Here is a 27,481-nt window from a genome sequence, read left to right on the forward strand (position 1 = left end):
TTATTGAAACATCCGTACACCACACACTTCCAAAAGGTTGCCGCTCACCTAAGTCAGCGCGGCGAAGCCATCTCCGTCTAGCCTGCTTGCTGATGCACGCTTCGTCTATTGTCGTTCCTGCTCACATTCGCCAGAATACACGCGCGGCGAAGAGAAACTCGGCGACTACACGAAGGTCGCATTTTGTGGCCATTTCTGAGAATATAGCCCCGGCTTCCGCGTTCCTTGGATCTCGTCCGATGAACCTCTCCGCTGGGCTCGGCTCCAAAAAAGCTGGTGCGGGCCCAAGGAGTGTAGCCACGATGGGTCTGTTCGGACTCGGGCTTCCGGAGCTTGTCGTTATTGGCGGCGTTGCGGCGGTGCTATTCGGACCAAGCAAGCTTCCCGAGCTCGGTAAAAGCCTCGGAAAAACAGTGAAGAGCTTTCAGGCTGCCGCTAATGTGCGTAGCATCTGTATCTCCCTTACGCGCGGCATTCCGCGTGTCTTCTCGCAATTAGCATCTGTCCGCATATTCACTCCTTGGGAGGACACTCCATTTTGAACCAACACAGGAGTTTCAAGACGAACTCAAGGAGAAAAATGAAGAAAAGTTTTCGCCCAAGGCTCAACAAGAAAACGATGACAAGGAAAACATTTGAGAAGGGATGGTGAATTGAGGCGTGTCTAAGCTATCCTAACGCATATATGGAAAGCTAGCGACCAAACACGATATCAAAGGCTAATCTCCTTTGTTCGCAAGTGCCTGTACTTTGTTCGCAAGTGCCTGTACTCTGCACTTTGCCTTCCGCGCTGCAACTGCAGGCCGTTTTCTACTCCGTGGTGTTGACTTCATGGCTGTATTCACAGCCCGAGAACTAGAGCCATCACTTCTGTCTCCTATGCACGGCTCGTCGCGTCGCTTACCCCTCGGCCGCGACCGCAGCCCTTCCCAGCCTACGACAGCTCCCACTGAGGTTCCCCTCTGTGTGACGCCTCCACAGATACTCGGAGTTCTGGCTTCTCCCCGCGCACTCAGCGCATTTGAGCTTTCAACACCGCATCGTTTCTTTTTCGCTGGGGTATGTACGGTCGTATTCTTACCTGCTCGCACGATACGTATTTCACGCTCTCCTATCTTCCCCCTGTCAAGCAACAATCCCACACGTGAGTCTCCAGACCTTTTGAAAAGTACTAGCGCAATTCCTTTACCCACGCTTGTCTTCCGATCGCGCACGATACGCACCGCCTCGATCGAATTCGAAAGTTCTGGATACTCTTTGCTACGGTGGAAGAAACGGATAATTTCCTCCTCGTCAACTGCATATGGCAGGTTCCCGAGAAATAAACACCGGGAGTGGTCATACGCCAAGTCACTGCCGTGCCTGTTTCCCTTAGAAGTTGGTGGTGTTGCCCGGTCCACGCGTATATGACGACCGTTAAATTCCTGCATGTTCAACTCCGTCGCAGCCATTACAGAACTTGCATTCTTGAACACGATGTAGGCATTCGTACTTTTCCTTTCGGTGTGTAGTTTACCGGTGATGATCTTCCTGCCACGCGGCATCTTACCTTCCAAATCTACAGGTACAGAACGTATACGGACAGAAACAACAGGGCCAAACTTTGAGAAGACAGACTTGAGCAGTTTTGGCTTAGTGGTCAAGGGGAGGTTTCCAACAAATACGGTGCAAGATAGCAACTCATCAGGCGCTTGATGTCGAGGCAACCCAGGTAGGGCAGTGTCCAAACTCGAGCTTGCGGCAAAATTGGAGAGGTTGTTGGAAGCGAAGTCTTTCGAGCATTTATGGTCACAGCCAGAAGAACTGCCCGATTTCACCTTCTCCACAGGGGCAGATGGCAGGCCTTGTCGTTTGCCTCGACTAACATGGTCAGTCATGGTTTCGGCGGCGGCAACACAGTCTTTCAGTCGCCTACTGTCAGACTGCGGTTCAGAGCAGCCCTTTTTTCTTTTTTTGCTCAATCCGTCGACCCGCGCGTTGAAGTCCCCCGCGTCTGAGACACCGTTAGGAAGAGAAATATTTAGGCTCGCGGTGGGTACTGTCTCATGCTGTGCAGATGCCAACGGTGGTTGTGTCAAGCTTTTCTTCTTCGCGCAAATACTCGAGTGGTAAAATAACTTGCTCCCAACTTTCTTTGTCGAGTCGATGTCAAAAGAACTGTCCATATTTTGCGGCAGGCCCGATTCAAATGAATCCCGTCGGAGTGTGGAATGCCCGAGTCTGTAAAGGAGTGTCCTACCTATGTCAGGGCCAGTCCGTCACTTTCACGAAAAACGGGTCGACAGCTGCACTGTGTTACCTTCGTACTTCCGGAAATAGATAGATACTACGCAGGCCGGAGGTGTGACATTAGCGGCAAAAACCCTTTGATCGGCTCTTGCGATGAAAAATACCCTTTCAGCATTTTTGATCGGAAAGCCAACCGATGGGGGGGGGTACTTGGAGGCCCTCACGTAGGTACGCTATTTTGAGTGAGAACGATCGTGCAGTTTGGTACTTTCGTACTTTCGTACGAAGGTATTTTCCCATCCATATGTACAACGTTGTACGTGTACGTGTACGTGTACACGTGTAGCCAAAATTGTGAGCGTAGCCACAGGCACTCCCTTGTCGTCTCCATTTTCGAAAGTACAAAGTACTTTCGTACGAATGTACTTCCGGAAGTACAACGTGTACAGGACGACGCAGAGTAACTCCGTACTTCGATTTGCGCTTTTACACTTGAGGTGTTCCCACCCTCCCATGTAAGTTCTCGTGGAATAGAAAAAGACAAACCCTCCTTGCTGAAGGATGCGAAAAGGGAAAAGAAAAGTTAATGGTGGTATTATTGCGTGCCACCAAGAACCTCAGCACGACCCTGGGTGGAAGCGGGTGCGACTCTAGTCACCAAGGGGCCGTTTCTTTCTCCAGATAATAACCATCAAACCAAACTACGTGTAGATTATGCTGTCGAGTAACATCTTGTTTTTTTCTTACAGTCGATAGAGTGTGGAATCTGGGATCGCCCAGTTGACGCTCTTCCTGATATTTCAAATTGGCCCACCTGGGGTACTCTGCGTGAGCAAATACTTATGCGAGCTGCGCATGTGTGTACACCTACATCTGTACAGCTAGCATGCGACGCTCGGGTTGTTTTTTTTAGCCAATTTTCGCGCTATTTCGTCATGAGCTCACCAGCGTTCTGATTGATTCGCTGAGTTATTTTCTGCTTTTCATATTCCTGCTCAGATTAAAGTAACACACACCTCTTCACTTGACAACGCCTTTGCGGCAGAGGTTTTAAAAATGTCACCCCCTGACTTGAAGTTTATTCAATTTAGTGGCTGTCATCGGCTTTCACAGTTCATCAGCTCACCTGCAACGTGTTGTCCTGTTTTGCTGAGGGTGGAACTTTCCAGTTGTGCTTCCTTACAATTTGTCCTCATCCAGTCCTTGACCGTTCGTTTCATCGATCTGTCATGTTGCCTGAATCTTGTCAAAGTGCTCCTCCAGTGTAAAAACCTTGAAACTCTGAAGCTGGACAGCTGTTTTTCTCTGCATACCCTCGGGATCCGGTCAGATACTCTGAGCGAGTTAGATTTGTCTGCATGCGGGAAAATTTGCAGTATGGATTTACGGTGTCGAAATCTTTGTGTTGACAACGTTCTCATGAACGGTAGCTCTCATCCGTCTCAAAGAGATACGAAGCAAAAAAGCATGGTTGCTGGAATGAAGCTGAAGGATTTGATGCAGTTGAAACTTTAAATGTAATGTTTGGCACAGTCAGCAACAATTTTGAAGACTTAAGTTACACTTCAGCAAATTTCTGGTTGTTTGTTCACTTTTATTGAAGCTTAAAGCGAATCGAAAGAACATCAGTCTCCAAGCGCTCGTCATTGTTTACTCGTAACAAACGTCATCAGTGCATCCTCGATACGTTTTTTGCGTTGCACAATAGCGCCTCCCCGCGTGCTTTATCGACTACTGCACATTTGCTTGACTAGTTTGTGAACTTTAGGTAAAAAACGACAACCGCGCAGCTAGTTTTTTACCGCCCGCACGAGGGCGAGCAAGTTTCTACTGAAAGTATTTTGAATACCGGAATCATTCAAAGGCAGCACTACGTGTACGTGCACTGTGATCTCTGCACACGTGCAGTATTTTCTAAGGGGCGCACTACATCCCAGACTGGGACTTGGATTCCAACCTGGGAATTAGTGTGCCCCGTTTTTTAAGGCTGTGAGAGGCTTATAAATCTTTGGCACATGCAATACAGAAGTACTTCGAATGATGCACAGCGCTTTACGGTCACATTCGATCTTGAAATTCAAATAGAATGTGTCATTGAAAGGAACGTTGAAGAAATGAGATTTTCGCTCGGTTTGAACACCGCAGGTTCTTGAGTGCTCGGCACGGTGGGTGCTGGGGCGCCTTGATGTCATGGAGATATATAAAGTATGTTATGCCTATTCTGCCTAGAATTTTAGATGCTTCCGTAGTTTAGTGGTCATGACAAACGCCTTCCAAGCGTTAGACCCGAGTTCGAATCTCGGCGGTTGCATATTTTTTCACACATACACACTTTTTCACACGCACACAGTGTCGCCCTATAGCGTGTAGCCCTGTGACTGAAAAAATGACAGCACGAACGTTTTGTCTATTTAAAATGTCCGATATCCGATCCAATGATGCTCGGGCAACATCTAAAAATACAAGGAACACGCCAAGTGTACACCCCAAGACGTATCTTTCAGTGCACAGATTTTTGATATTGCAGGGCTACCCATATTGCGGTCCCAAAGTTCTGAGAACTTCGTACCTTGACAGGCAACCGCACGTCTCTCCTTTCCAGTTGACAATCCACAGTCTAGCACGACGCATATGAGCTCTATACTTGCTCAAAACCTTCACGTACAAAAGAAATCATCAGAAGAAACTACAGCAACGCAGAGTATACGTACTCTGCTCTCTCAGTGACTTCTGCATACACTATTTTAACGAACACGTGTTCTGACAAGATTTCCAAACAGCAGAAAGTTCTTGTATAAATGAAATACCTCGACATGTATTCAACCAATCATTGATGTCGTCCTTACCGCAGTCTAGCATGCGTTGTAAACTTGCTTCCTGAGCCGGAATAAAAGTATTCAGTCTGGAAAGCGGTTGTGATGGAACGAAGTCAGCATTCCAAGTGAACGTGTCATCTTTATCCAGACCTACACGCAATGAATGGACACAAATGTTCGGAAGATTGTTCGTGACACCCCCGTCAACACATATCATTCCACGGTAGAAACAAATACCAGGATAGGTCCACGTAGGTATGTATTGTGCTGCTATCACGGCGTCAATAAGATCTTGACGAGAGTCAAACTCAGAGATAATACGGTTGAACGGTGTGGGAAACAGCGATGAAACCGATATAAAAAGACGACCATTAACGAGTAAATGTGCGTCTGGAGGCAAGGTAGAGTGTAGAAGAAATCGACAAAACTGACCAACCCCTGTTACGTGGCTTAAAAAGGTCTCACGATATGAATTGGCTATGGCCGGAATATGCGCCCAAATATCAGCAGGGTGCACTCCACAAGCTGCGACTGTTGCAACGAGAGCGCCGACACTTGAGCCAGAGAATCGCATCGTCGACATACCATCTTTACCAAATCTATCGTACAAACCCCAGTATACCCCAAGATGATACCAAGTTCGAAAACCCCCTCCGCACATCTCAACACAACCATAGTTGTCAATGGCAAGGGGCGAGTTTCTCGGTTTCCACAACGGGGCTCGCGCCATCTCCCAGAAACATATCCATAATGCAAGCCAAAAACAGACGAGGGCGCTTGTGGGCAGACCAAATGACATCCTGCTGATCAAAATCAGCACGGTCTGCTGTCCCGGTCGTTTCGCAGGGTTGTGTTTCGAGAAGAAAAAGGCGTGCATGAAAGCGTTTGCGAGATACAAACTTGAACACGCGAGAGTTATTGTTAATGAACATGAAAGTTGCATAGTTATTTGCCTGACAATAACGGGGTCTATGTCGGCTCTACTGTAATATTCCGGTGCTGCTCCCGAGACCAAGCATGTCAACGAACTTCCTTCAACGCTCCCGAAGATTTAAAGAGGTATTCGGAGAAAGTGTTTTCCAGAATTTTTTACGGAGGCACATGTACACATAAGGTTAGTATTGTGGAGTTAAATAGAGTAAAGTGGCGTTAAAGGCCCCACACACTCGGGGGTCAATTTATTGTGTTTGTAGAGAACGGAAACAAGATCCTCCGAAGAATTAATACACAAGATTCATGATGAGTGATACCTTCGTACAATAAAATGTATTACATACGCGTTGTACGTGCACAGCTGTACACGTACACGTGTACACTGTACACGGCTACACGCACACGTACACGTACGACGTTGTACATAGATACGAAAGTAAGTTGTTACTTTCGTACGAAAGTACTTTCGTACTTTCGTACGAAAGTACATGTTTGCCCGGATGGGTTAGAGCTCATCAGTTTTTTTGTTTTATCAGATTAGCCCTACTGTACAGTATCATATTAATGTACGTGTACACGTCCTGTACGTGTACGTGTAGTCCAGTTTATCCTTTTCATACGACTAGTCTACTACAGGTAGCCCTACACGTGTAGTGGCTACCTGTATCAGCGTCAGGATAATCCTGTACGAAGGTACATGTACTGTCAGTAAGGATATAAAAGGATGAGCGTGCGGTGTGCTGTAACATCGCGCAGAAGCCGGTTTTGGCTCTGTAACTGCACGGCATGTTAGATGACATCACCCTCGAGGTGCGCGGATCGACCGCGTTCGTGTCTGAATCGCAAGAGCAAAGCATAGACTGGCGCGATCGCGTCGATTTGTAAAAGAGCAATTTTCTTCGCAGCAACCGCCTCGACCCGCGGAGTTCAACTGCCGACGCAAGCGATCGTGTTTTTTTTTTGCGCTGCGCGAATTTTAAATATGCGCTAATGTTTTCAAGCGATATAATCAAGAAGTTTTTTTACGTTCGGAACTGTTTTCATGAAGTTTCGACGTCGCGTACGCGAGCTCAGGAGACGGCAAATGTTTCGTAACGCCGAGTCTGTTTTGCAAACGACGGATCTGTGCGCCGGGACAGCCTGATTCAGCGCCCCATGTGTATTTAACTCGCTTGACTGATCGGTTACACTGTCTAGTCGATGTTCGCTTTGACGCTCCGGACGCAGCCGCGGCGCGCGCCTCTCTGACTGTCCTCGCGCGGCGCGGCAGTTAAATGGATGAGCTCGTCCTTTTAAAAACGTACTACGTGTACGTGTACGCTCTGATCATTTTTTTCATACGCTCTCACCTTTTATTATTGGCTACGTGTAGTACTGTACTGTATCGCTGATTGCAACTAGTCTACATACGTAAGTCATACGAAGGTACGTACATACGAAGGTATTACGAAAGTACTTTCGTACTTTCGTACGAAAGTACAGTACACATATTATCATAGTCTACCGCAGTACGGAAGTACTTCCGGAAGTGTCTATCCTTCCTACTCTGTTCCGGAAGTGCCACTCGCTACACGTGCAGTACACTTACGTGTACGTGTAGTCTACAGTATGCAAAAGTGTTTCTACGTGTACATTTTCATATTAAAAAAGGCTAGAGCGAACGAAGTCGTTGTACAGTACACTAGTACGTATCATACTAAAGAATAAAACAAAGAGAAGAATCTCAAGAAGATTCTCACGCCACGGGAAAAAGGGGTGTTCTCCCAAAAAAGTATTTTACCTTCAACAAAGAAAGTCTTCCGAATGTACACGTACGGAAATACTTTGAAAGTCCGAAGGCACGGAAGTATGATACTTCGGAAATAGATATCTTCGAAGGTTTCTAACTTTCTATGGCCCTACGAGTAGCTAGCTAGCTACCTTCGAAGGTACTTTCGTACCAAGGTAGATAGCTAGATACCTTTTCGGTATCTTCCAAGGTATATTTTCGTAGACTACACGTACGTGCGTGCAACTTTGTAGTACACAATGATATGGCTAAATAAATACGAAAGAACGAAGGTAATATTAATAAAGCGTTCCGTACACTACTACACGTACACGTACAACTACACGTACTGTACAGTACATGCACTTTCTAGAAATGACATATGATATCATATTCTATCTTCGAAGGTACGTACTACTGTACACTACATATGTACATACGTAGTTAGCTAGTTACGTACCTTCGAAGGTAAATACGTACGTACCTTCGTACATAGCATGTACGAAGGTACGTGTACAGCTGTACACGTACAGAGTACAGTATGTACGTGTATCAGAGAACATCACCTTCTGAAAACAATGCGAGTACTGTGCACAACTTTTTGAAGAGGATCGCGTTCGTTCAGTACCATGATCCCGTAAGCCGGACTCTCGGGAGCGATCCCATTCGCACCCAGTTGCATTATGTCTGTTTTTAAGACTTGTGATTTCTGGTCGTCGACGTGCAAAGGCGACGAGAAATTCGGCGTCGGTTCTTTGGCCGTCGGCAGTTATGATGACAAATTGATACTTGCAACATGCAGTTTATTCGGCGTCCTTCGCTTGTATACTCCCAGTGAAAGTGATTTCGCAGATGGAGGACACGCTCTCGAGTTAAACTTGAAACTGCCAATTCTAAAGATTGAATTCGGTAGGTTCGAGTTGGGAAAGGGAAATATTTCAGTGGTGGTTCTACACCCTCGAAAACTGATGGTTTATACACTATGGCAGCGTATGCCCTTAAGCAAGCAATACGAACTTCACTTGAATTTCGAAGCTGTGCTTGATCAAGGAGGTATCTTCCGATTTCCAAAAAAATATACTTCAGAGCCCTCGTCTACTTAGTTTCTTTTCCTTTTCTCGGTGGACTCTATCTTTAGCATTGAACATGGTGATTGGACAGTTTGGGGGGTCTCACAAGGATGTGATTGGTGTGCAATACTCAAGTGGGCAGCTGAGTGTCTATGCAAAAGGGGTTACTGTTATGAACTGCCTCTTAACAGATTTCACGGTGTCTAGCCCAATACTTTATTTGCACGAAACTGACTCCTTTGTAACAGTGAGCGCTACAACAGAATTGAAGTGTTACAAATATGGAGCACTTGTTACGGAGTCAGAAACGATTTCGCAGGCAAGGGACATGCCCGCTGAGTGGAGTGTCTGCTTAGGCGAGCCAGCACTGAAAATTGTGGGCATGGATCACTTGTGTAACTACAAAAAGCTTGACACAAACGGAAATATTGTTTTCAACTCAGAGGAGAATATGACAAATATTCTGGTGCTTACAGAGTGCAGCATATTTGGAATATCGTTGAGCGGTACAATATGTTTTCAGAAAAAAATAGATTTTTTGCCTATGACTTGTGCTGCACTGCCAGTTTTGGGCAGCAGTAGCTCTGAGAAAGGGAGGGCGTTCCTGGTGACAGGGTCTACAGGAAATGTACAGTTATATAGCGGCATGAATTTGTTATGGGCAGCAAGGCACAGCTTCTCTTTTATCGCGCTCAGCATTGCACCTATTGGTGATACTGGGAATTGCATGGTAGGTCTTGGTGACGATGGATACCTGAGCATGAGCTACTTTGGAACAGAGCTCCCTGCGGACGTAGTCGCACCGGGCAAAGATATAGGAAATGATTTCGAGAAGAAGTGTTCAGAACAACTGAGGCGAATACGAGAAATTTCCGTGTCAAATTGTGAAGCACAAAGATATTTACCTGAAGCTCTGCAGATCAGAGCAAAAGTGCTTACTCATGTAGATAATGGCACAGTACACGTGAACATGGAGGCAAAGATGGAGAGTCACACACGTTATACAGGTCAACGACCCGAGTCTAGATGCTATGAGACTTTGACAATGCATATCGTTTTGACATGTACTGGGGTGGGGACAGGAGATTTCCTCGAGGATATTCAAATATCGATATCCACTCCAGCAAATGTTTTCTGCTGTCAGGAAAGTTTAAATATTCCCATTTTGAGTTGTGGGGTTGACAACTCCACAGTCATACCTATTTCATTGTATGCGCTTCAAGGAGAAAGGCAACTCCCTGAAAACAATGCAGTCTATATAATTACAAGATATAAAGTTCATGGAGAGTTACGCGCTGTCAGCTGCGAAGTATATGTGCCACTTGCAGTTTTCTGCTCGCTTATCCCTCCTGCAAAAACTACGGGTCACAAGATAACACTCAATACCAATCATTCGCCACCACTATTGTCTCTTCTTTTCGGAGACATGCTGCAGGGTTTCACAGATTCGGAGCACATTAATCCCGTTGATAATGTGCTGACTTTCCAATATACGAACGGGGCGCGAGTTAATCTCATACTAAGCAAAAATGCTGGGAGATTTCGCTTGCAGTCTTCTCAACTTGAGGCCATGTGGCTGATCCTCCGCGAGTTAATTCATCGCCTCCGCAAGCACTTCAAGAAAAATAAGGTTGCGAAGGAGAACCTTGAAGTTTCGTTTCAAGAGGCACTGCCCCTACAAGACCTTTTTGAAAGTCTTGATCAACATTGCGCAGCAGTTTCACAATACAATATATTGCACCGGCAATTTGTTTATCGTTCGAAACAGTTACGCGCCTTGCAAAAGCGTGTACTATTGCGATTCAAAGACAAGAATCCAGTATCTCTGTCTCAACTTGAAATCTTGTTAGATGACACGGTTGCTCAGATCAGCCAAGCTGTACACTTTTCGAAAACTCTGTCGAACGACTTAAAAAATACTCAAAGCAGTCTTTCTGCAGCACTGCAGATGTTGCTCATGCTCATGGAATTTCGTTTCGGGATCAAATTCGACGGAGTACGCGTTCTTCGAAGCTACATATCCCCATCTGTGCAGGACATATTCGAGCAGTGCTGGGAAGAGTTGGCAGAAGCGTCTGTAGCTGCCCTAATAAGAATTTTCCTCACAGGAAACAAGAAAGCAGGAAATTTAGATATAGGTCAAAGTCAACCATATGATGAAGTGCATGATACCAGCAAACTGAAAAAATTAATTTCAGCTGCGTGTGAACGGCTGGCACGTGGGTACGTTGTGCCCTTGGTCGTTGAGCGTTTAGGTATTCCATCTTTGCCAGAGTCCCACTAGACTGACTGTTTTTGCTGTGAAATGAGTTGCTGCTTTTTATCAATGTTAGGAACGTAATTTATACCTGCGTATTGGATACATTATGAAGAGAACAAAAGCAGTGCAATATCAGCATATCATTCGCATAAAATACCGTGCTTGCGTGGATTTTTCTGTCCAAATCCCATCATATTATCGCTGTGGCTGTCCTTCTGCAACACGTTTTACAAAGATAGTCTCCTTTTGTAGATCATAAAACAAAACCACTTTACGCAGAACTTGCTGAAGCACGGAACATTTATCAAAAGTATCATTGTTTCATCTGTTTTCCTGCTTCCTTACCAAAGAGAAAATGTTTGTAATTGAGAATGAGCCGTGATGCGTTACCTTTCAAATCCGAGGGAGAAACGCCGTCCTTAAGACATACTTTGAACTTTCCACTCTTACCAAAAGCACCCGCTATAGTTCCTATTTCTCCGCGACTAGTGAAAACTCGCAAGCCTTGAAAAATCGTCATGTCGGTCTCTTTTTTAAACATTCCCTTACCAATGACAGTTTTCACATCATGCACCCGATCAACTGAACCAAAACGTTTTTTCATTGTGAAGACTTTAATGTGCTTCACTGAAGCTGGATCCTCAACACTGGGGTGGATAATACGCCCATGGAAAGCGAGGCGGCACGAATTTTTGTGGATATCAGCGTCAAAACGCGAGGCTACATACTTTGATCCAGCAGGGCAGGTTACAGGGCGATCAAATCGAAGAAGTGCCCACGTGCTACAGGTCGAAGTGATAACTCGATGACAACGTTTGTCTTCTACTCTCAATTCACAAAAGTGTTCAACCCCAGCAGTGCACGAATTATCCCCTGGAACACTATCCAAGCAACTTGAATATTCATATTCAAGATCTTCGTTGAATGCAGAAATATTCGATTCCCGATTAAGTGATATGTCAACATCATTAGTACAGTCTGCTTGCAGTGGACTGTCGTCTTGGGACCCAAAAAGAATTCCTTCTTCGCAGGACTTCGCTGAGGTGGCTAAAGAAGCTGGATGACATGGAGCTTTGAAGAAAACCGCTGTGGCCATAACTGTTGTATATCCCACTGTCACATGATATCTCATCTTGGAATGGACGATGCCTTTGAAAAATCTGATCTTCTCAGCACTGACAACCGCGGCAATAAAGCTGGGGACTGTACCTGGTGCTGCTACTATACCTCTTTCAAACAACTTAGAGTCAAACTGCGTGATACACATACCAACTCTGTCTCCGACTGCACAAGTTTGCACAGGTCTCTTGAACACTTGCAAACTCCTCACCTTCTTTTGGAGCTTCAAGTGCGGCAATTCGACAATATCACCGACTCGGCACTGCCCTTTCAAAACTGTTCCAGTCAGCACAGTGCCATGCCCCTTAACTGGAAAACAGTGATCTGCCGCAAGAAGAAAATCACCTCCCTGGAGTCGTTTTTGCGCACTACTGACAAGTGCCATGAGGTTGGCTACTAGAATATCGATCCCTAATGGAGAACCATACACATCCATTTTATCCGCACCACCAGGACACGCTGCGACTGGGACCATCTTGCAGTCACCAAATCTAGTCGTCTTAATTGCTTTTGAAAGACGCTTCTGCATGTTAGAAACAACCACTTCTCGCAATTTGGAAGGAATCACGTCAATTTTGTTGAGCACGACAATGAGATTGTTTGCGGTGAGCTCCCCAACCACAAGGCACTCTGCAGTTTGAGTTTGGATGCCTTTGTTCACATCAATTACCTACGGACAGACATCAGGAAAATTGTGTGAAAAAAATGATTCATGAGAGAAACAAACAGGAACAAACAAAATACGTGTAAAATACGTCCAACCAGCAACATTATGTCGATTATGTGTGCACCACCGAGCACGGTCCTAATAAGAGAGGCATGACCTGGGCAGTCGACTATTGTAAACTGGATTTGATCATAAGGTAAGGTGAAGAGGCTCCCTTCAACTGGAGCCATAAAGCTGGAAAAGCCAAGGTCAATTGTTATGCCTCGCTCGATGCTCTGTGGATGCTTGTCAAGAGATGCGGTAGAGAAGTGCGTAGAGATCGCTCGAGCTGTAAACGGCTGTCGTGAGAGAAAGTAAACGAGCAAGAAATTTAGAAAAGGGTGAAACAACGCACCTAGACTTGTTTTACCACAGTCGACGTGACCCATGATACCAACATTGACGTTCAAAGTGCGAACGTTCTCGCAGTGCACATCCATTCTAATATTGGTAACAGCAATAAGGTTGCCCAGTATCCTGGAGAAGAAATTATACACCTCTCTGTCAAACTGCACAGCTCGGAGGTTGATTCTAGAAACTTTTTTTCCGAAAGTATATATGACAAGTACGAAAGTACGAAAGTACGTGTACACGTGTAGACGTACAACGTGTCACGTAACGTTACGTGTGTGTACGTGCGTGTACGAAGGTATTATATTGTATTCTATTGTATCTGATGATTACAAAAAGACTGATGAGCTATTATCCTACCCATCCGTCACGTACGTGTACACGTACACGTACGTGTAACGTACGTGTACAAATTTTAATAAAATAGTTTATCCCCTGGTGTACACCGGTTACGTGTACATGTACAGTACGTATAAACGCGTTGTGCACGTAAGATAATATTAATATCAAACATACAGTACCACTACTACGTGTGCAGTACGTGTACATGCCCTACACTAAAACAACTACTTTTAATAAATAATAAAAATACGGAAGTAAAACAATAATCAACTAGCTAGAAATATGATACAGTACGTAGCTACGTACGTGTACTGTATGATAGTAGGCCCAAGTTGTTTAATAATATCTTTTTTATTGTACGGAAGTACGGAAGTACTTCCGAAGTACGGAACGAAGTACCGAAGATATGTAGTACGGAACGAAGTATGGAATTACGAAGTACTTCCGTACGAGTGTAACGTTGTACGTTGTACTGTACGTGTACACGTACGTGTAGGACTCGTGTAGGGCCCTACGGAAGTACGGAAGTATTCGATTTCCGGAAATAGTACCTTCGCTTCGCAGCTAGTCTAGCTAGCTAGCTACCTTCGAAGGTAGCTAGATAGTAGCTACCCTCCAAGGTAGACTACGTACAAATAAACTAGTAAAATAATAAATATAAAGTACTTTCGTACGAAAGTACGAAAGTACTTCCGTACGTACTTTTATAATACGGAAGTACGTAGACTATGTTTGAGAGAAGGTTTACCTTCTCACCATCTAGGCACCTTTCCCGACCTAGGGACGAAAATTTCAACCAATCAAATGCGTTTGGCGCTCCGTATCCAAAACTCGGCCTCTGTTGGTCTGTTAGTCTGAAATGAGTACGCGAATTTCGTACTACGCGGAAACTGCACCTCGGGACGTGACGATGAAGTCGTCCTGTACGGGAACTTTCGTACTCTTCAGACTAAATACGCTCCCGGGCCCCTTCTCCCAACTACCGACGGCCGAAGCGCCGGAGGCGCTGATAGTATGTACGAAAGTACCGGTTATGTAGACTAGCTACGTACGTACGGAAGTAGTTTCGAAAGTATGATACTTTCGAAAGTATAATTATGATACAGTACCTACTTACATAATACTTCGTTCCGTAATATTTTCGGAATAACTTGAACACGTACACGTACACGTACGTGTACAGTAAATTGAGGCCGGGAGTGGCGAAAAAACGGCTAAGTTGTTAGTGAGAGTTTCATATCCTGAGATTGGGCCGGATACGCGCGTAGCGCTTAGAGAGGGGGGCCGTAAAAGAGCTCCAGGACAAATCCAAGTCGTTTTTTTTGTCAAAAGTAAACTTCCCTACTTATCGATATTTCCCTAGCTCGAAGCAGCTACGTTCACCAAACATAATCTTTCGACGAGAACTCGCTGGTATAACCGACTGCTATTCTCCTGTGATAGTGACGGAGCAAGTCATCCACAAACAGTCAAACCGATCGAAAGTATGAAAATTGTAAGGAACTCGCTAAATAAGAAACCAAAAGCCTGGATGGTAATCATAGGTGCAAAGGTCGCCCATAGCATCAGGTGATGACGCTCCACTGCGACAAATATACTGCCGGACAGGATACCAATAGCGCGCAGCAGACCGTACCTGAGTGCTAATCGAGCAAGTGCTTTGCGGAAAGAAATGTGGAAAGTGGATATTTTTTCACGGGACTGAGCTAAGAGAAGAGCAGCTGCAACAGGGAGGAAAAAGGCAGCAACGATATCAGACGACCAAGTGTTCACTGCGAGAATAGTAGCCATCAAGATTAGGTTGAACTCCGTGAATCCAGTAAAAGCACGATCAAAGTGCAGTCCATCAAATGCATTCCTGTGACCACTTGCAGCAAAAAGCTGCATATTCAGTACGAGGAGAAAACATGTAAGAGTAAGTTCTCTTGGTATGTCTGTAGAGCTGAAGACCGGAATGTCACTTCGGAGGGCGAGCGACAAAAACGCAAACTCAGTGAGAGCAAGAAAACTCCAAATGAATCCTTGGTCACCAGAAATCATGATCAACGCAGGAACCAAGGTAACTAAAGTGCTGTTTGACACGCCAAAAACCGCAGCATTCACAGAACGTGCACGAAAAGCTGTTATCAATGTGAACGAAAATAACACAAACGAGGCCATGTAGACAAACTTGAATGGAAACGTTGTACCCGCCAAACTAAGAAGACCGTAGGCATTGCTCGACAGCAATCCAAAAGCATTTTGTAGTGCCTTTCCAAGAAAAAGGTATTTTACGCCGACAGCTGTTAAACTATTCGCAATGATAAATCGAAATATCCCTCGATATATCGGACCTATTGCACAGTGTATAACAAATGGCAGCAGTGCTAGCGGTGCTAAAACGCATGCTATGGCGAGACTGCCGTGTGGATATACATACGCTGAAATTCTGTTCAGCTCGATCTGGGACTGCTTGCCAGCAACGTTATGTACACTTTTAGCCCACGAGGCACACAAATTGCGAGAAGTGAAGTTACAAAGCATTAGCCCTGTTGCAGCTACTGCTCCTCCGAATCTGCCGGATCTGGTGTAGCACAGTAGCCCTGCAGAAGAGCAGGATTTAACCGTGAGAAGAAACACAAATGAAGCAAAAAAGAAGTGGGCGACGTCAGCTTCTGCATCTATAAAACTATTTGAGAATTTGCTACATAAACCTAAGGCCATCAGCAAAGACGTTGATAAAGGTTCCAACGAACGCATTCGACGAAGTTCATCCTGATCGAGAATATCAAGAGAATTGGTGAAAGATACTATCTTTTTTATGCACCTTCTTCCAACGAGGTCTGACGAAGGTGACAGAAAGTTGGAGCGGTATATGCGCAAAGCGAGAGACTGGACAGATATGGATAAGGCAAGCAATGTTATGCCAAAAACAATGTTCACCAGTCTGAAATGTATCCATCGTCCTCGAGCAATTTTAGCTGCAGTGTGCATGAAATTCATAAGGTGCTTTGTCGCAACACGTGATGAGATATTTTCTTTATTGGCAGAGTCATATAAATCTGAAAGCAGTGACCAGTCTGCAATGCTAAAATGATTGGAAGTTGCCCCGGCATAGTGATGCAGGTAACGCCAAACCTGAGCAGATGTCACTTTTAAGACATGATAATACTGCTCTTCTATCCTCTCTGAGACATTCGTGAAACCCATGGTAGCGCAAGATTTACTATCAGAAAGACTATTCATTGGGTTTGCATTTGCAATTTCCCAAAAACGCCTTGGAACATAGCCAACACTACCAAATGGTATGGGCAATCCAAAAATTAGAGCAATGGTCGGAGCGAAATTAACTTGAGGCATGGATTCATATTCCTCTTGAAAAGTGCGCCGAGGTGAAAACAGTTCACTGTGGTCTATCCAGCCCCCGACATCAGCATTTGCCCAGGGGTGAAGCACAAGAACAAAAGAGTCTGTTTCCTCTGCAGTGCATCCACCGTGGTCCCCATTTTTTGTCATACCATGATCTCCCATTACAATTAACAGCGTGCTGTTAAAAGATTGATCTGCTTTCATAGCAGCAATCATGGTCCGGATATCAGCGTCGTATTCTTCGAGTTTGCGAGCCATTGCTGAGCTTTCAACCCCGAAAGTGTGCCCGGCATGATCGACTCCGAGAAAATGTCCGATGAGCATATCCCACTGATCTGGATGCTGGAGCGATGACGTCAAGTGTTGTCTAACACCATGGTCAACACTGTCCAAATCTCTAACATTGAAAGATGGATAAACCGATATTCCAGCAGCAAAGTGTTCAGGACGAAATAGCTCCAGCCAGGTGTCATCGCCAGACAAAGCTATTCGACGACCAGCCGCAGCGGCCTGAGCTATGATGTTATCCTCTACGAGCTCCGATGCACCGAAACTATTACCAACTTCTATGAAGGTCGGCAGACCACCGGTAAGTAAACCTTTCAGGCGTTGTTGAGTGGTGGTAGGAGGATCTGCCACGAATCTGTAAAGCTCTGCGGCTCCCTGGGCTTCATCTATGATCTCGGGTATCGAATTAAGAGAATAACGTTCTTGAACACGGTGATGGGATGGATCGGTGCGACTCTTCGATACAGCGAAGTCAAAACGAGCACCATCAATTATGAGGAGTACTATCTTCTGTACGGGACTTTCAATCCAGCAAGTACCCTCAACAGATTTTATTTCATGCAGAGAGCAATCATCATGGGCTGCTGCCCGTTCTGCTGGGAAGTCCGCGCAAGAACTTCTCTCGGATATCTCGAAACGAGCGAGTAAAAAACCCGAGAAGAAGACAAGCAATGCGAACACTTTGAAAACTGTGAGAGTCATGAACAGACAAAATATGTGAGTTTTTTTTGTGCAGTTTACTGACCATGACTTCGTCCAGCACATCGACGAGAAGGCATGCACCATATGATAAACTTGACTACGACGAGTAGTTTCGAAAGCGCGCCATCCACCGATTCTGTCTGGGATCGCAAGTAAGTAAGACAAAGTAACTTTCTTGAAGAGAATGTCTCTTCAACATCTTAGATTCCAGTACACATCGTCGCAGTCGCACACAGCTCCGTGTGGGTGTCGGCGTCCCCTGCTCATATCCACAATACCGCGTTTTCTTCAAATAACGTACATATGCACCTCTTTTTCCCAAATCATAGCAGATCCGCCACGAGCTATGAACGCCGTTGTAGCGGACACGTAGCCGCTACGGACTGCTGTAAATCGGGCGAAAGAATATTTATGATGTACTTTCGTATTTGTGATTTATTTGTGTTTCTTGGTAGTACAGTACGTGTACACGTACTGTAGTTGTACACGTATTCATTGTAAAAAGTTGTTATTAGTTATTTTGTACCTTCTCGTACTTAATTATTTTTCGTTATTCCGGAAGTACGTTGTACGAAAGTACGAAAGTACGAAAGTACAACGTACTTCCGGAACACACACGCACACGTAGCAGTCAGTACATGTACATGTACACGTAGCTCTATCTACACGTACGCAGGTACGGAAGTACGGAAGTACTTCCGGAAGTATTCTATTTCGAAGAGCTCTTCCCTCGAAGTACGTGGACACGTACTGTAGGGCTATCTATCTTCGAAGAATAGACTTACTTGCCCTATCTGCTGGATACCTTCGTATCTAGGACTATTTATAAGTAGATAAAAGATTTATGAAGGATAGTACGAAGGTGGCCTACTAGTGTATGCGCGATAGGACTACGTGTACAGGAATAAGTTGCAAAAAAATACATTACACGTACGTTGTAGCCCTAGAACTGCCCTAGCTAGTAGATAGATAGTTATCCTGCCTACAGGAGTACGAAAGTACTTCAGGAAGTACGAAAGTACATCCGTACGTTGAAGGTACGTACAGTAATAAATATGGCATATTACAGTATGTCATAAGTTGTTACAGTACGGAAGTACTTTCGTACTTTCGTACTTTCGTACTTTTCATACAGTACGGAAGTACAGTACTTTATTCTATCATACATACAAGTCTACGTTCTGGATTACTTTCGTACACGTAGATATCTTCGTACACTGTACAACTACGTGTACACGTACAGTACGTTGTACAAGTAAATTGCGCGACGTGACAGCCTGATTCAGCGCCCCATGTGTATTTAAAGTCCTACGCAGACCAGAATGCGGTTTTTCACCCGCGTTAAGCTTTTGATCGGCTATTGCGAGTAAAATATCTTTTCAAAAGTTTTGATCGGAAAATCCCTGATCGCTTTGATCGGGTCTTTGGTCGGTCGATCTGACGATCTGAATGCGGGTGAAAAACCGCATTCTGGTCGGCGTACGTATTCGTGCACTGGGAGCACGGGGATAGGGACGGGGATAGTGGGGTCAACAGAAACATTTGATAGGCCGCCGTGAAAGCGCGAAAACATTTGAAAGAACGACTTTCATCGGCGCGGAACTTTTCAACCGGCGAGGTCGCGGAAGGTTCCGCCGCTGACAGCCTCCGCGACGCCGCGACGACGCCCTTCGACGAACCAAGTCTCCAAACTCGCGGAGTAAACCCAAAACTTACGATGAAAGCGATTGCAAAGAAGGACGTTACATCGTTACTGTCAAGAATCTGACGAAGTCTGACCGTGAAGTAGCGCGCTGAGGCATCGCGGGGACATCTGTGGGATCGCGCGAGATCTCGGCGAAGGAGCGTTAGCGCCGAGTTCATCGAATTCTTTAGTATAATCATCTCAATTAAACAAGCTATGTCGCTTCTCGTAGTCATTTCCAGCAACTTTACCAATCGTCGTTTGGCGCGAAAGCGCCTCCCTCTACCTGGGGTCGCCGCCGAAGTCGACGAGGTGAGAACTAACGAAAAAAAGTTGAAGGCCCGCGAAAAAAACCGAGCTGTCGAGCGACGAGTGCCAGCTTCAGATTCAAGCGATCGCGACGCGCGTGTTCGGAGGCTTCGCGAGTGAGATTATATAGTGCAACATGCCTTGTTTTTCTGCGTAAGGGTCTTCCCACGAGAGTTATGAGATGACTAGTGCGCCTTCCGGGGCTTGATTACCTTTCTGCCGTCGTCCCGGCTGCGCCATGCCGGCGGAGGTGTGCCAGATGCTGAACCGGTTTCAAATTTGCTTTTGGGCGCTCGCTTTGAAGTTATTCGCGCCTATCAATTCGAAGGCTTCGTTGAAAGGAGTTTTTGGCCCGCGAGAACGCGCCCTTTGAAAAATTCCGCGCCGATGAAAGTTATTCTTTCAAATGTTTTCGCGCATTCAAGTTGGCTTATCAAATTTTCTGTTGACCCCGTCCGTTCCCCGTGCTCCCCGTGCACGAATACTCTGCGTCCACGTAGTCCCTGTGTACGTGAAATACTGGTTTTTGGAAGACAAAGTATCACGCGGTACCTCGAAGGTAGCAGGCATCTTGCGTGGATAGATATTTTGAAGCTCGTGGCCGTATTCCCTCGATTAAAAACAGTAAACGCGCGTAGATCATCCACAAGTATTGCGGCCTGTAAGCCTGGTTGACAATGTGTGTGATTGATGCAGCATGTATAGCGGATTCTCCATACATTTTCACAGCTAAGAGATCAGAGTGGATGCGAAGGGCTCCGCGAAATAAAAGTCGTCCTCCACATAATGACCTTACAGGTTCTGTAATTCTCATGAGGCGAACACGTCGTAGAAAAAGGGGACGTTTTCGAGGTGCTTCCACGACAGCAAAAGTGCAGTTTTGTGAGGGGTGTGACTTCCGGAAAACCTCGAAGCAAATGAAAACGGAGTATGGGCGCGAAGAGTATGGATTTTACGTAGCTTTCCACGTTGAAAAACATGGTTCTCTTGCCAACCAGATCGATAACTGGCGAAGGGACTTCGTAGCTTTAAGAGGTCGCGAACCTTGTCATGAAGACGTTCCAGAAGTCATTCATAACTTGAAGAAAACATACTTAAGTTTATCATTCAAGTGAGTTGCGTGAACCTCTGTAAATACTGCTCTTGCTCTTACACTCACTCAACACTTCAAGTCATACTCAGAAAACTCACTGACATCGTTAAATTTTTCACTGTGACCAGCAGGTTATCCCAGCTTGATTGAAAGAAAATTTACAAGAGAAATGCCGGGGCAACAGCATCACATGTTGGAATAGAACAGCCATTTTGGCTCAGGAATCTTCAGCCAACCCGACCGAAGTGCTATTTTTCACGTGTCCATTTTCGTCCAGGGTGGGTGGATTCTCAACTACGACCATGTTAGCGCCACGCTTTCCTCTGGTAAAAATCGTCACAGTAATATACTGACAGGCAGCACACTGCACGGATAGTGCACCGGCTGAATACTTGAGCATCATCCTGCAGCCTCCGCACTGACAGTATCTTACCTGATTATCTGAGCAGAATTTCTTGGAATTTATTCAAGAACACTTCCAGCAGACAGAACATAAATGTGTATATGAAAGGAAATATGGTACCTGAAATTGGAGCAACTGGAGCAGCAGTTATTGAGTTGCAGACAGTACACGACACACTAGCAGCACCAGATCTGTACATGAGTTGAATATGGCAACTTCCGCAAGTTAGCCAAGCTATATCTTCAGATGATGGGGCAGGTGTGACAGTATGGCACAGAGCGCACTGCACGTAGGCTGCGCCCTGCGAGGTAAAGAATTTGCAAGATCCAGAGGCCCTTGAGGGTAGTATGGAAGTTTTAATACCTGCAGATATGTGAGCAGTGCTCCACAACCTTGACCCGTGCAAATTAGGTGGCCAGAACTGAAATTATCTGAAGAAGATTCAGAGGGGCCACATATCTTAGCGATAGTCGTAAAATCAAGAGTGTGGAGTAAAACTTGTATCCTAGAAGGAATTCAGAGATTGTGAAACCCCAAAAGTGTACTTGTAGAGCGGCAAATGCTAGCTGGCATCGAAATTCAAAAGTTTGGAACGGAAAATGGTCGAGCAAACCAACTTCGAGAGAAGGAGGAGTTTAAAGCACAATTATACCTGCTTGACTCGACGGAAAATTGACCCCCCTCGCTGTGTTTACAATAGACTATCATTTCGAAAACGCAACACTCAATCGTCTTCGTACCTTCCCGTGACAACATTGCCTCTATCTGACTATGTGGAAAACAGATGAGCTGCCGTTTATTTCGGCGTTATCACAGCGTAGCGACCTATAATGTTTAGGACCCACGGCCGATTCGCAAACTAACCTTGTTCCTATTGATGCCAACAAAATCTGCGGTGTCCTGCACCTTTCGCTATTCCGCGTAAACTCACGAGTGCAGGGCGGAAACTTACCGTACAGCTGAAAAACACAGGGCAAGGGTCACGTCCTATCGAATACCTACAGAACAAATTCTCCTCGTCAATGCAGATGGAACGGCAAACCGAAGCCGCACAGGAGGAAGAGCGCGGCCGCTCACGATTCGAGCGCAGAGGCCAGACACCCTGTTCACAGTAAGCAGCGAAGCACCAGCAGCTCCACGTACTTTATTTGTACAAACCTTCGTTTCCGAAGTATTGGACCATTTTATAATATCAGAGTGAGTACAGTATGTTTATGTATCATAGTGTACGTGTAGTCTATGATATGACAATGGTATGACAGTACTGTATCAGTATTGTAGCTCTCACCGCGTTAAACGTAGTTCCTTCGAAGGTACTAAAGTACGAAAGTACTTTCGTACGAAAGTACGAAATAAAGTACGAAAGTACGAAAGTACTTTCTACCTTCGAAGGTAGCTAGCTACCTTCGTACTAGCTATCCATCATATGCTACTTTCGAATGTTGTACTACATTCGAAAGTAGCGTAGTAGCTAGCTAGAATTTGCCTTACGTGTACACGTACACGTACGTGTAGCCAAAACAACTTACCTTCGTAAAGTTCATGTTTTATTTATCGATCTACGTGTACAACTATTGATCTACGTGTACTGTACACACAGTAATACCTTCATTTCATTTATTCGGTATTATTATCACTTTATTATCATTGTTGTATCTACAACGTTGTACAAGCTACCTTCGTAGCTAGTACCTGTAGGGCTAGATAGAGACTACACGTACGTTGTACTTTCGAAAGTACTTCCGGAAATATCTTAAGTAATACAACATAGATACAGTATCCTAAGTTGTTACTGATATCCCTCCATGTACGTGTACTGAACACGTGTGCGTGTAGGGGTAGCTAGAATAAAAAAAACTTATCATAGCTCTATTTAGTGTCTTCGGCGACGGAATTCCGTCGCTTTCCGGGCAAAAAACTGAATCTTTATCTACAATATGGGCAATCATCGACGAGTACGAGTAGTTTTCCTCACCGTACTCATTTTTTTGTGATTTTCCGTCGATTTTCCGCCGATTTACGCCGAAAAACGGTGGAAATTCGGCACTTGTTACCAATTGCCCATAGGGGAAAAATCTTAGTTTTCCGTCACCGAACGAGACCTACTCCGAAGGTATGAAACATCACGGGGCTACTGTAGTGCCATCAAGAGCTAGTCGCTACACGCTGTAGTAGACCTCACTTGTGAAGAAACGAGACAGGTCTTCGCGAAACGCATCATACGCTTTCTTCATACACATAGAATGCAGATTGCGTCAAAGTCGGTCCAGGACAAGTTGGCGCTGGAGGCGAACGATTTTCAGATGATCCAGAAAGGTGTGCGTTGACTCCCTTTCTGTCGACCTTGAGCGAGCGTTAACGTCCTAGTTTTGAACTTTCTTAGAGATCAGTCGAAGCATGCACAGTCGCCGGCAATTCGTACAGCAATTCAGTGAGAATGACATGGTTATGAAGGTGGGATAGCTGCGCAAAAATTGTTGGACAAGTTCTGATTTTGGTGCGTCTCGTAGGAGCTCGAGAGAATCGACGACGAAGAAAATGGCGTCTATAAACTCATCGGGCCAGTATTGATCAGGCAGGATATCGTAGAGGCTAAGAATAACGTAGGCAAGCGCCTCAATTTCATTCGGAACGAAACGTGAGTGTGCGGTTCTCGCCGGTTTTGAAACTTGCCATTTCGCATTTTCAAATCATTTTCGTTTCTGTAACATAACTTTTGTTTCAGGGTTCGTATCGATAAACTACTGAAGGTGTTTGAAATCAAGCAGGAGACAAAACATAAGGAGGTTCGTGCTTCATTTTTAATGTTCCGTGCATGTGAGCAAATGAGATTTCATTTGAACCACAGATACTTGAGCTCCAAAAGAAGTTGTATTCAAACTGCGCCGAGTAGCCACTTTCGCACAAGAGGAAGGTTCACAGGATATGAGCTCAGTTCCTGCTTTCTTAGAAGCTTAGGAGAGAAAAGGCGTGACTGCTGCCTCAGGAGTTAATATGTTTGGTACCTTTTACGTGATGGCTCTTACAAGTAATAAACCTAGCACAATAGAAAGTCGCAGTCTTTGTCCAAAATCAATGAGACTTCCGCGAAACACCCAACAGCTTCACGCGATTCATAGAGTTTCGGGCATCAATTGTCCTCTGGCTATAACCCTGGTTCCTATCCAGCAGTCGGTGCTGTTGTTCAAGCCTCGCCTCACGCTTGCGGTGGTGCTGCAAATCTGTCTGAAAAGACTCGTCAGCTTGCGCCTTCCGGCGCAGCGTCTCCATCCTGAAGATAGGAACAACCTCTTCCCTGTACTCCTCAAACTCTTCAAGGCTTCTATTTGCGCGAGCTGCAAATGCCGTGTCGTTTTCACTAAGATACTTCATCGGGAAAGGTTCTGGTGCACACTTGAAACGCTTCAAGAAGGTGTGCCGAGGCTTGATACGTTTATCCAGAGAAAGAGAAAAGTATGCTGGAAACTTTACACATGTCTTCAGATCCCCACCTAGCTCTCCAGTGAGGTAATCATACTTTGGTCTGAGTGAATCCCTGACACTTAATGAAAAGAGTTGCGATAATCGGGTCACAGTGTGCACGATATCCTCCTCGTCCATACCAATAGACATCAAAAAGTTGATGTGCTCTCCTAAACCATCGAAGCTATACTGCAAGATGCGAGGATGCCGGACAATCATCTTAACAACACTCTTATGTGATATACCCAGGTCTTTGAGAAAATCCACCCGTGGTTTTATTTGTTTCTCAATCGAAAAAGTCAACACAGCAGGGTTCCGCTCGATGAGTTTCACGACTTCTGCGTCTGAAACTAATAGCTCATTTTTGAAATATGCAACACGAGGCATAAGTCCGTTCTGAACAGAAAGATGTAAAATCTGTGGTTGTTTCCGAAGAAGGGTTGGCAACTTCTCTGCTGGTATACCCAATTCCATCAGGTAGCGGCAACGCGGAATTGAGTGGCGATTTCGCTGCAAGAGAACGTTAGGCTCTTTTTTAATTAGTTTCCGTAGTTCGGCACCCTCGAAACCAAGCTCGTTTTGTAGGTATTCAACTCGCGCAACAACTTTTGCCACAGGGCGCCTGAAAACTTCCTCGCAGTTCACAAGAACCTTTTCCAGCTCACACGTGGACAGCCCTAAACTTACTAGATAACTTATCATGGGTCGCCATTTCTTCTTTATGTGCAGGTTTCGTGATAACTTATCGAAAAGATCGTCTGGTATCGTCTGATAGTCCTGGTGCTCCATCATCTTCCAGTCGATGAAAGATCCTGCTGTAATTTTGCCATCTGGTTGCTCACACAGACCTGCATCTGGACTTGAACCAACTATATTGGTAGGTCGCACAGCAAATTTTCCGTTTTTCATATCCAGAAGGGCGTCTGTTGCGGCACTACTGGTAAAGGGATCAAGATTTCTAGGTGGCTCTGTCTCACACAGACTTCTGTTTCTTGCTGCCAACGATTTAATTGTAATTGGTGCCTGAGTAATACTTGCCGCGTCTAGACCTTCTCTGCAACTCACGCTCTGACGCCAATCCAGATAAGCCGGGTCGTGCAAACATCCTTTCATCGCATATGCCGTGTTTGAATGAGCACTGAAGGACAAATTCCTGTAGTTTTTTTTCGGTCCTTCTCTGTTCTTCCTTGGCGCCGTGTAAGCTGCCGTCTGGCGTAATCCGAAATCGCGCCCGTCGGCTCCCGAAGCAGAGCGAGCTTCCCTGGTGATTTTCGAGCGCAGTGGAGAGTGCAGATTGTGTAAACCTGCATTCCGAGACAGCGGCACGTCCGGAAGGCCCGATGTTCCCGCCTTCACCCAACGGAGAATATTAGCACGGCGTTTTACTTTTTTAGGGTTATGTGGGTTAACCGTACAACTGTCAGAGCAGCAGGTCCAAGCTAGTGCACACAAATCAGTCGAAGCTCTCAAGCTTCTACTGAGTATCATGTCGAGTTGCAAAAGAGCGGCTCCTATTCGTCTAAGTGGTGTACGACCAGCAGGAAACCGACAGTCAGCTTGTGACAAATGAGTTTCTTGGCTGACTCGCTACGTCGGTCGGAAGTACGGAATGTGTACAGTACGGAAGTACTTTCGTACGAAAGTATTTACTTTCGTATCATACTTTCGTACGAAAGTACTTTCGTACTTTCGAAGTACTTCCGAAAGTACTTTCGTACTTCCGATTTTCGGAAGTATTCTATTCGTACGGAAGTAAGTTGTTATCGTATCGATCATACAGTACTGTAAAACAACTTATCATATCATACTACTGCATTTGTATGAAGATAGATACTTCCGGAAGTTCTTCCGAAGTACGAACGAAAGTACGAAATAAAGTACGAAAGTACGAAAGTACTTTGTACGAAAGTACGTACTTCCGTACGAAAGTTCTTCCGTACTTCCTTCCGAACACGTAGCGACGTGTAGCTATCCCATCCACTATTATTGATGGTACGTGTAGTCGCGTGTACTTCCGGAAGTACAACGTCGTACGAAAGTAGTTGTATCTTGTATCTTCGAAGGTAATGAGTTGTTACGGAAGTACTTCCCGAAGTATCTACGCAGGTATACAATAGCAATAAGTCAACTTATTAACGCGCGGCATGTGCGTACTTCCGGGAGTACTTCTGTAATATTACGACGGTGGCTATTGAAGGTACATAGCTACGTGTACATACTACATTGCTACATATCTTCGAAGGTACTTTCGTACGAAAGTACTTTCAAAGTACTTTCGTACTACAATGGTACAGACGAGGTGCCCTAAGTGAAAATCGTATGACGCCCAGTCAGCCGCGTATCGGCCAAATTAACGCCAAATTAACTTGCGATTTTTTTATTCCAAATTCGTATGAGCGTTCGTCAGACGCGCCCCCTCACGTCCGCGCTTTCCCATGCGCCGCCGCAGCTTGAACTGACCTGAAACTTTGCACAGGAACCATTTGCGATTTTAGACACCAGATCCATGCATTTGCGCCGCGAGAAAAAGACAGGAAGACCGTTTTCGGACCCCTAGGGAACTTTGCGCGGATACGGAGAATTTGACTCGTAACGACG

The 27,481-nt window shown here is 45.3% G+C and overlaps 10 protein-coding genes across 10 annotated transcripts; 3 read left to right on the top strand and 7 right to left on the bottom strand.

Annotated features, from left to right (window-relative positions):
* Nucleotides 1-41: 41 nt before the first annotated feature.
* Nucleotides 42-702, top strand: MICPUCDRAFT_64937 (twin arginine targeting family). The gene is made up of 2 exons (XM_003056092.1): nucleotides 42-440; nucleotides 553-702. The coding sequence occupies exons 1-2, from the start codon at nucleotides 93-95 to the stop codon at nucleotides 637-639; spliced, it is 435 nt and encodes a 144-aa protein (XP_003056138.1). The 5' UTR covers nucleotides 42-92; the 3' UTR covers nucleotides 640-702.
* Nucleotides 703-719: 17 nt separating this feature from the next.
* Nucleotides 720-2,282, bottom strand: MICPUCDRAFT_64939 (uncharacterized protein; the record flags this gene model as incomplete). The annotated part of the gene is made up of 1 exon (XM_003056479.1): nucleotides 720-2,282. Exon 1 carries the CDS (start codon nucleotides 2,163-2,165, stop codon nucleotides 720-722), a length of 1,446 nt encoding a protein of 481 aa, XP_003056525.1. The 5' UTR covers nucleotides 2,166-2,282.
* Nucleotides 2,283-2,449: 167 nt separating this feature from the next.
* MICPUCDRAFT_55643 (uncharacterized protein) lies at nucleotides 2,450-2,620 on the bottom strand (the record flags this gene model as incomplete). The annotated part of the gene is made up of 1 exon (XM_003056480.1): nucleotides 2,450-2,620. The coding sequence occupies one exon, from the start codon at nucleotides 2,618-2,620 to the stop codon at nucleotides 2,450-2,452; it is 171 nt and encodes a 56-aa protein (XP_003056526.1).
* Nucleotides 2,621-2,993: 373 nt separating this feature from the next.
* Nucleotides 2,994-3,850, top strand: MICPUCDRAFT_64940 (uncharacterized protein). The gene is made up of 2 exons (XM_003056093.1): nucleotides 2,994-3,086; nucleotides 3,229-3,850. The coding sequence occupies exons 1-2, from the start codon at nucleotides 3,072-3,074 to the stop codon at nucleotides 3,742-3,744; spliced, it is 531 nt and encodes a 176-aa protein (XP_003056139.1). The 5' UTR covers nucleotides 2,994-3,071; the 3' UTR covers nucleotides 3,745-3,850.
* Nucleotides 3,851-4,413: 563 nt separating this feature from the next.
* Nucleotides 4,414-6,031, bottom strand: MICPUCDRAFT_55646 (uncharacterized protein). The gene has a single exon (XM_003056481.1). The coding sequence runs from the start codon at nucleotides 5,986-5,988 to the stop codon at nucleotides 4,969-4,971; it is 1,020 nt and encodes a 339-aa protein (XP_003056527.1). The 5' UTR covers nucleotides 5,989-6,031; the 3' UTR covers nucleotides 4,414-4,968.
* A 2,320-nt stretch (nucleotides 6,032-8,351) lies between these two features.
* Nucleotides 8,352-11,634, top strand: BBS9 (bardet-biedl syndrome 9). The gene is made up of 2 exons (XM_003056094.1): nucleotides 8,352-8,799; nucleotides 8,885-11,634. Exons 1-2 carry the CDS (start codon nucleotides 8,430-8,432, stop codon nucleotides 11,098-11,100), a joined length of 2,586 nt encoding a protein of 861 aa, XP_003056140.1. The 5' UTR covers nucleotides 8,352-8,429; the 3' UTR covers nucleotides 11,101-11,634.
* MICPUCDRAFT_13765 (uncharacterized protein) lies at nucleotides 11,390-13,341 on the bottom strand (the record flags this gene model as incomplete). The annotated part of the gene is made up of 4 exons (XM_003056482.1): nucleotides 11,390-11,877; nucleotides 12,070-12,865; nucleotides 12,958-13,190; nucleotides 13,257-13,341. 4 exons carry the CDS (start codon nucleotides 13,339-13,341, stop codon nucleotides 11,390-11,392), a joined length of 1,602 nt encoding a protein of 533 aa, XP_003056528.1.
* A 1,577-nt stretch (nucleotides 13,342-14,918) lies between these two features.
* MICPUCDRAFT_55650 (glycosylphosphatidylinositol ethanolamine phosphate transferase) lies at nucleotides 14,919-18,317 on the bottom strand. The gene has a single exon (XM_003056483.1). The coding sequence runs from the start codon at nucleotides 18,014-18,016 to the stop codon at nucleotides 15,050-15,052; it is 2,967 nt and encodes a 988-aa protein (XP_003056529.1). The 5' UTR covers nucleotides 18,017-18,317; the 3' UTR covers nucleotides 14,919-15,049.
* Nucleotides 18,318-20,509: 2,192 nt separating this feature from the next.
* MICPUCDRAFT_55652 (uncharacterized protein) lies at nucleotides 20,510-22,177 on the bottom strand (the record flags this gene model as incomplete). Its single annotated transcript, XM_003056484.1, has 4 exons — nucleotides 20,510-21,036; nucleotides 21,150-21,451; nucleotides 21,495-21,813; nucleotides 22,074-22,177. The coding sequence occupies 3 exons, from the start codon at nucleotides 22,175-22,177 to the stop codon at nucleotides 21,236-21,238; spliced, it is 639 nt and encodes a 212-aa protein (XP_003056530.1). The 3' UTR covers nucleotides 20,510-21,036; nucleotides 21,150-21,235.
* Nucleotides 22,178-23,585: 1,408 nt separating this feature from the next.
* Nucleotides 23,586-26,371, bottom strand: MICPUCDRAFT_64954 (uncharacterized protein; the record flags this gene model as incomplete). Its single annotated transcript, XM_003056485.1, has 5 exons — nucleotides 23,586-23,737; nucleotides 23,805-23,875; nucleotides 23,932-24,059; nucleotides 24,147-24,207; nucleotides 24,270-26,371. The coding sequence occupies one exon, from the start codon at nucleotides 26,369-26,371 to the stop codon at nucleotides 24,494-24,496; it is 1,878 nt and encodes a 625-aa protein (XP_003056531.1). The 3' UTR covers nucleotides 23,586-23,737; nucleotides 23,805-23,875; nucleotides 23,932-24,059; nucleotides 24,147-24,207; nucleotides 24,270-24,493.
* Between the last annotated feature and the right edge of the window lie 1,110 nt (nucleotides 26,372-27,481).

Source organism: Micromonas pusilla (assembly GCF_000151265.4).
Source record: "Micromonas pusilla CCMP1545 genomic scaffold MICPUCscaffold_2, whole genome shotgun sequence".
Classification (NCBI taxonomy): Eukaryota; Viridiplantae; Chlorophyta; class Mamiellophyceae; order Mamiellales; family Mamiellaceae; genus Micromonas; species Micromonas pusilla.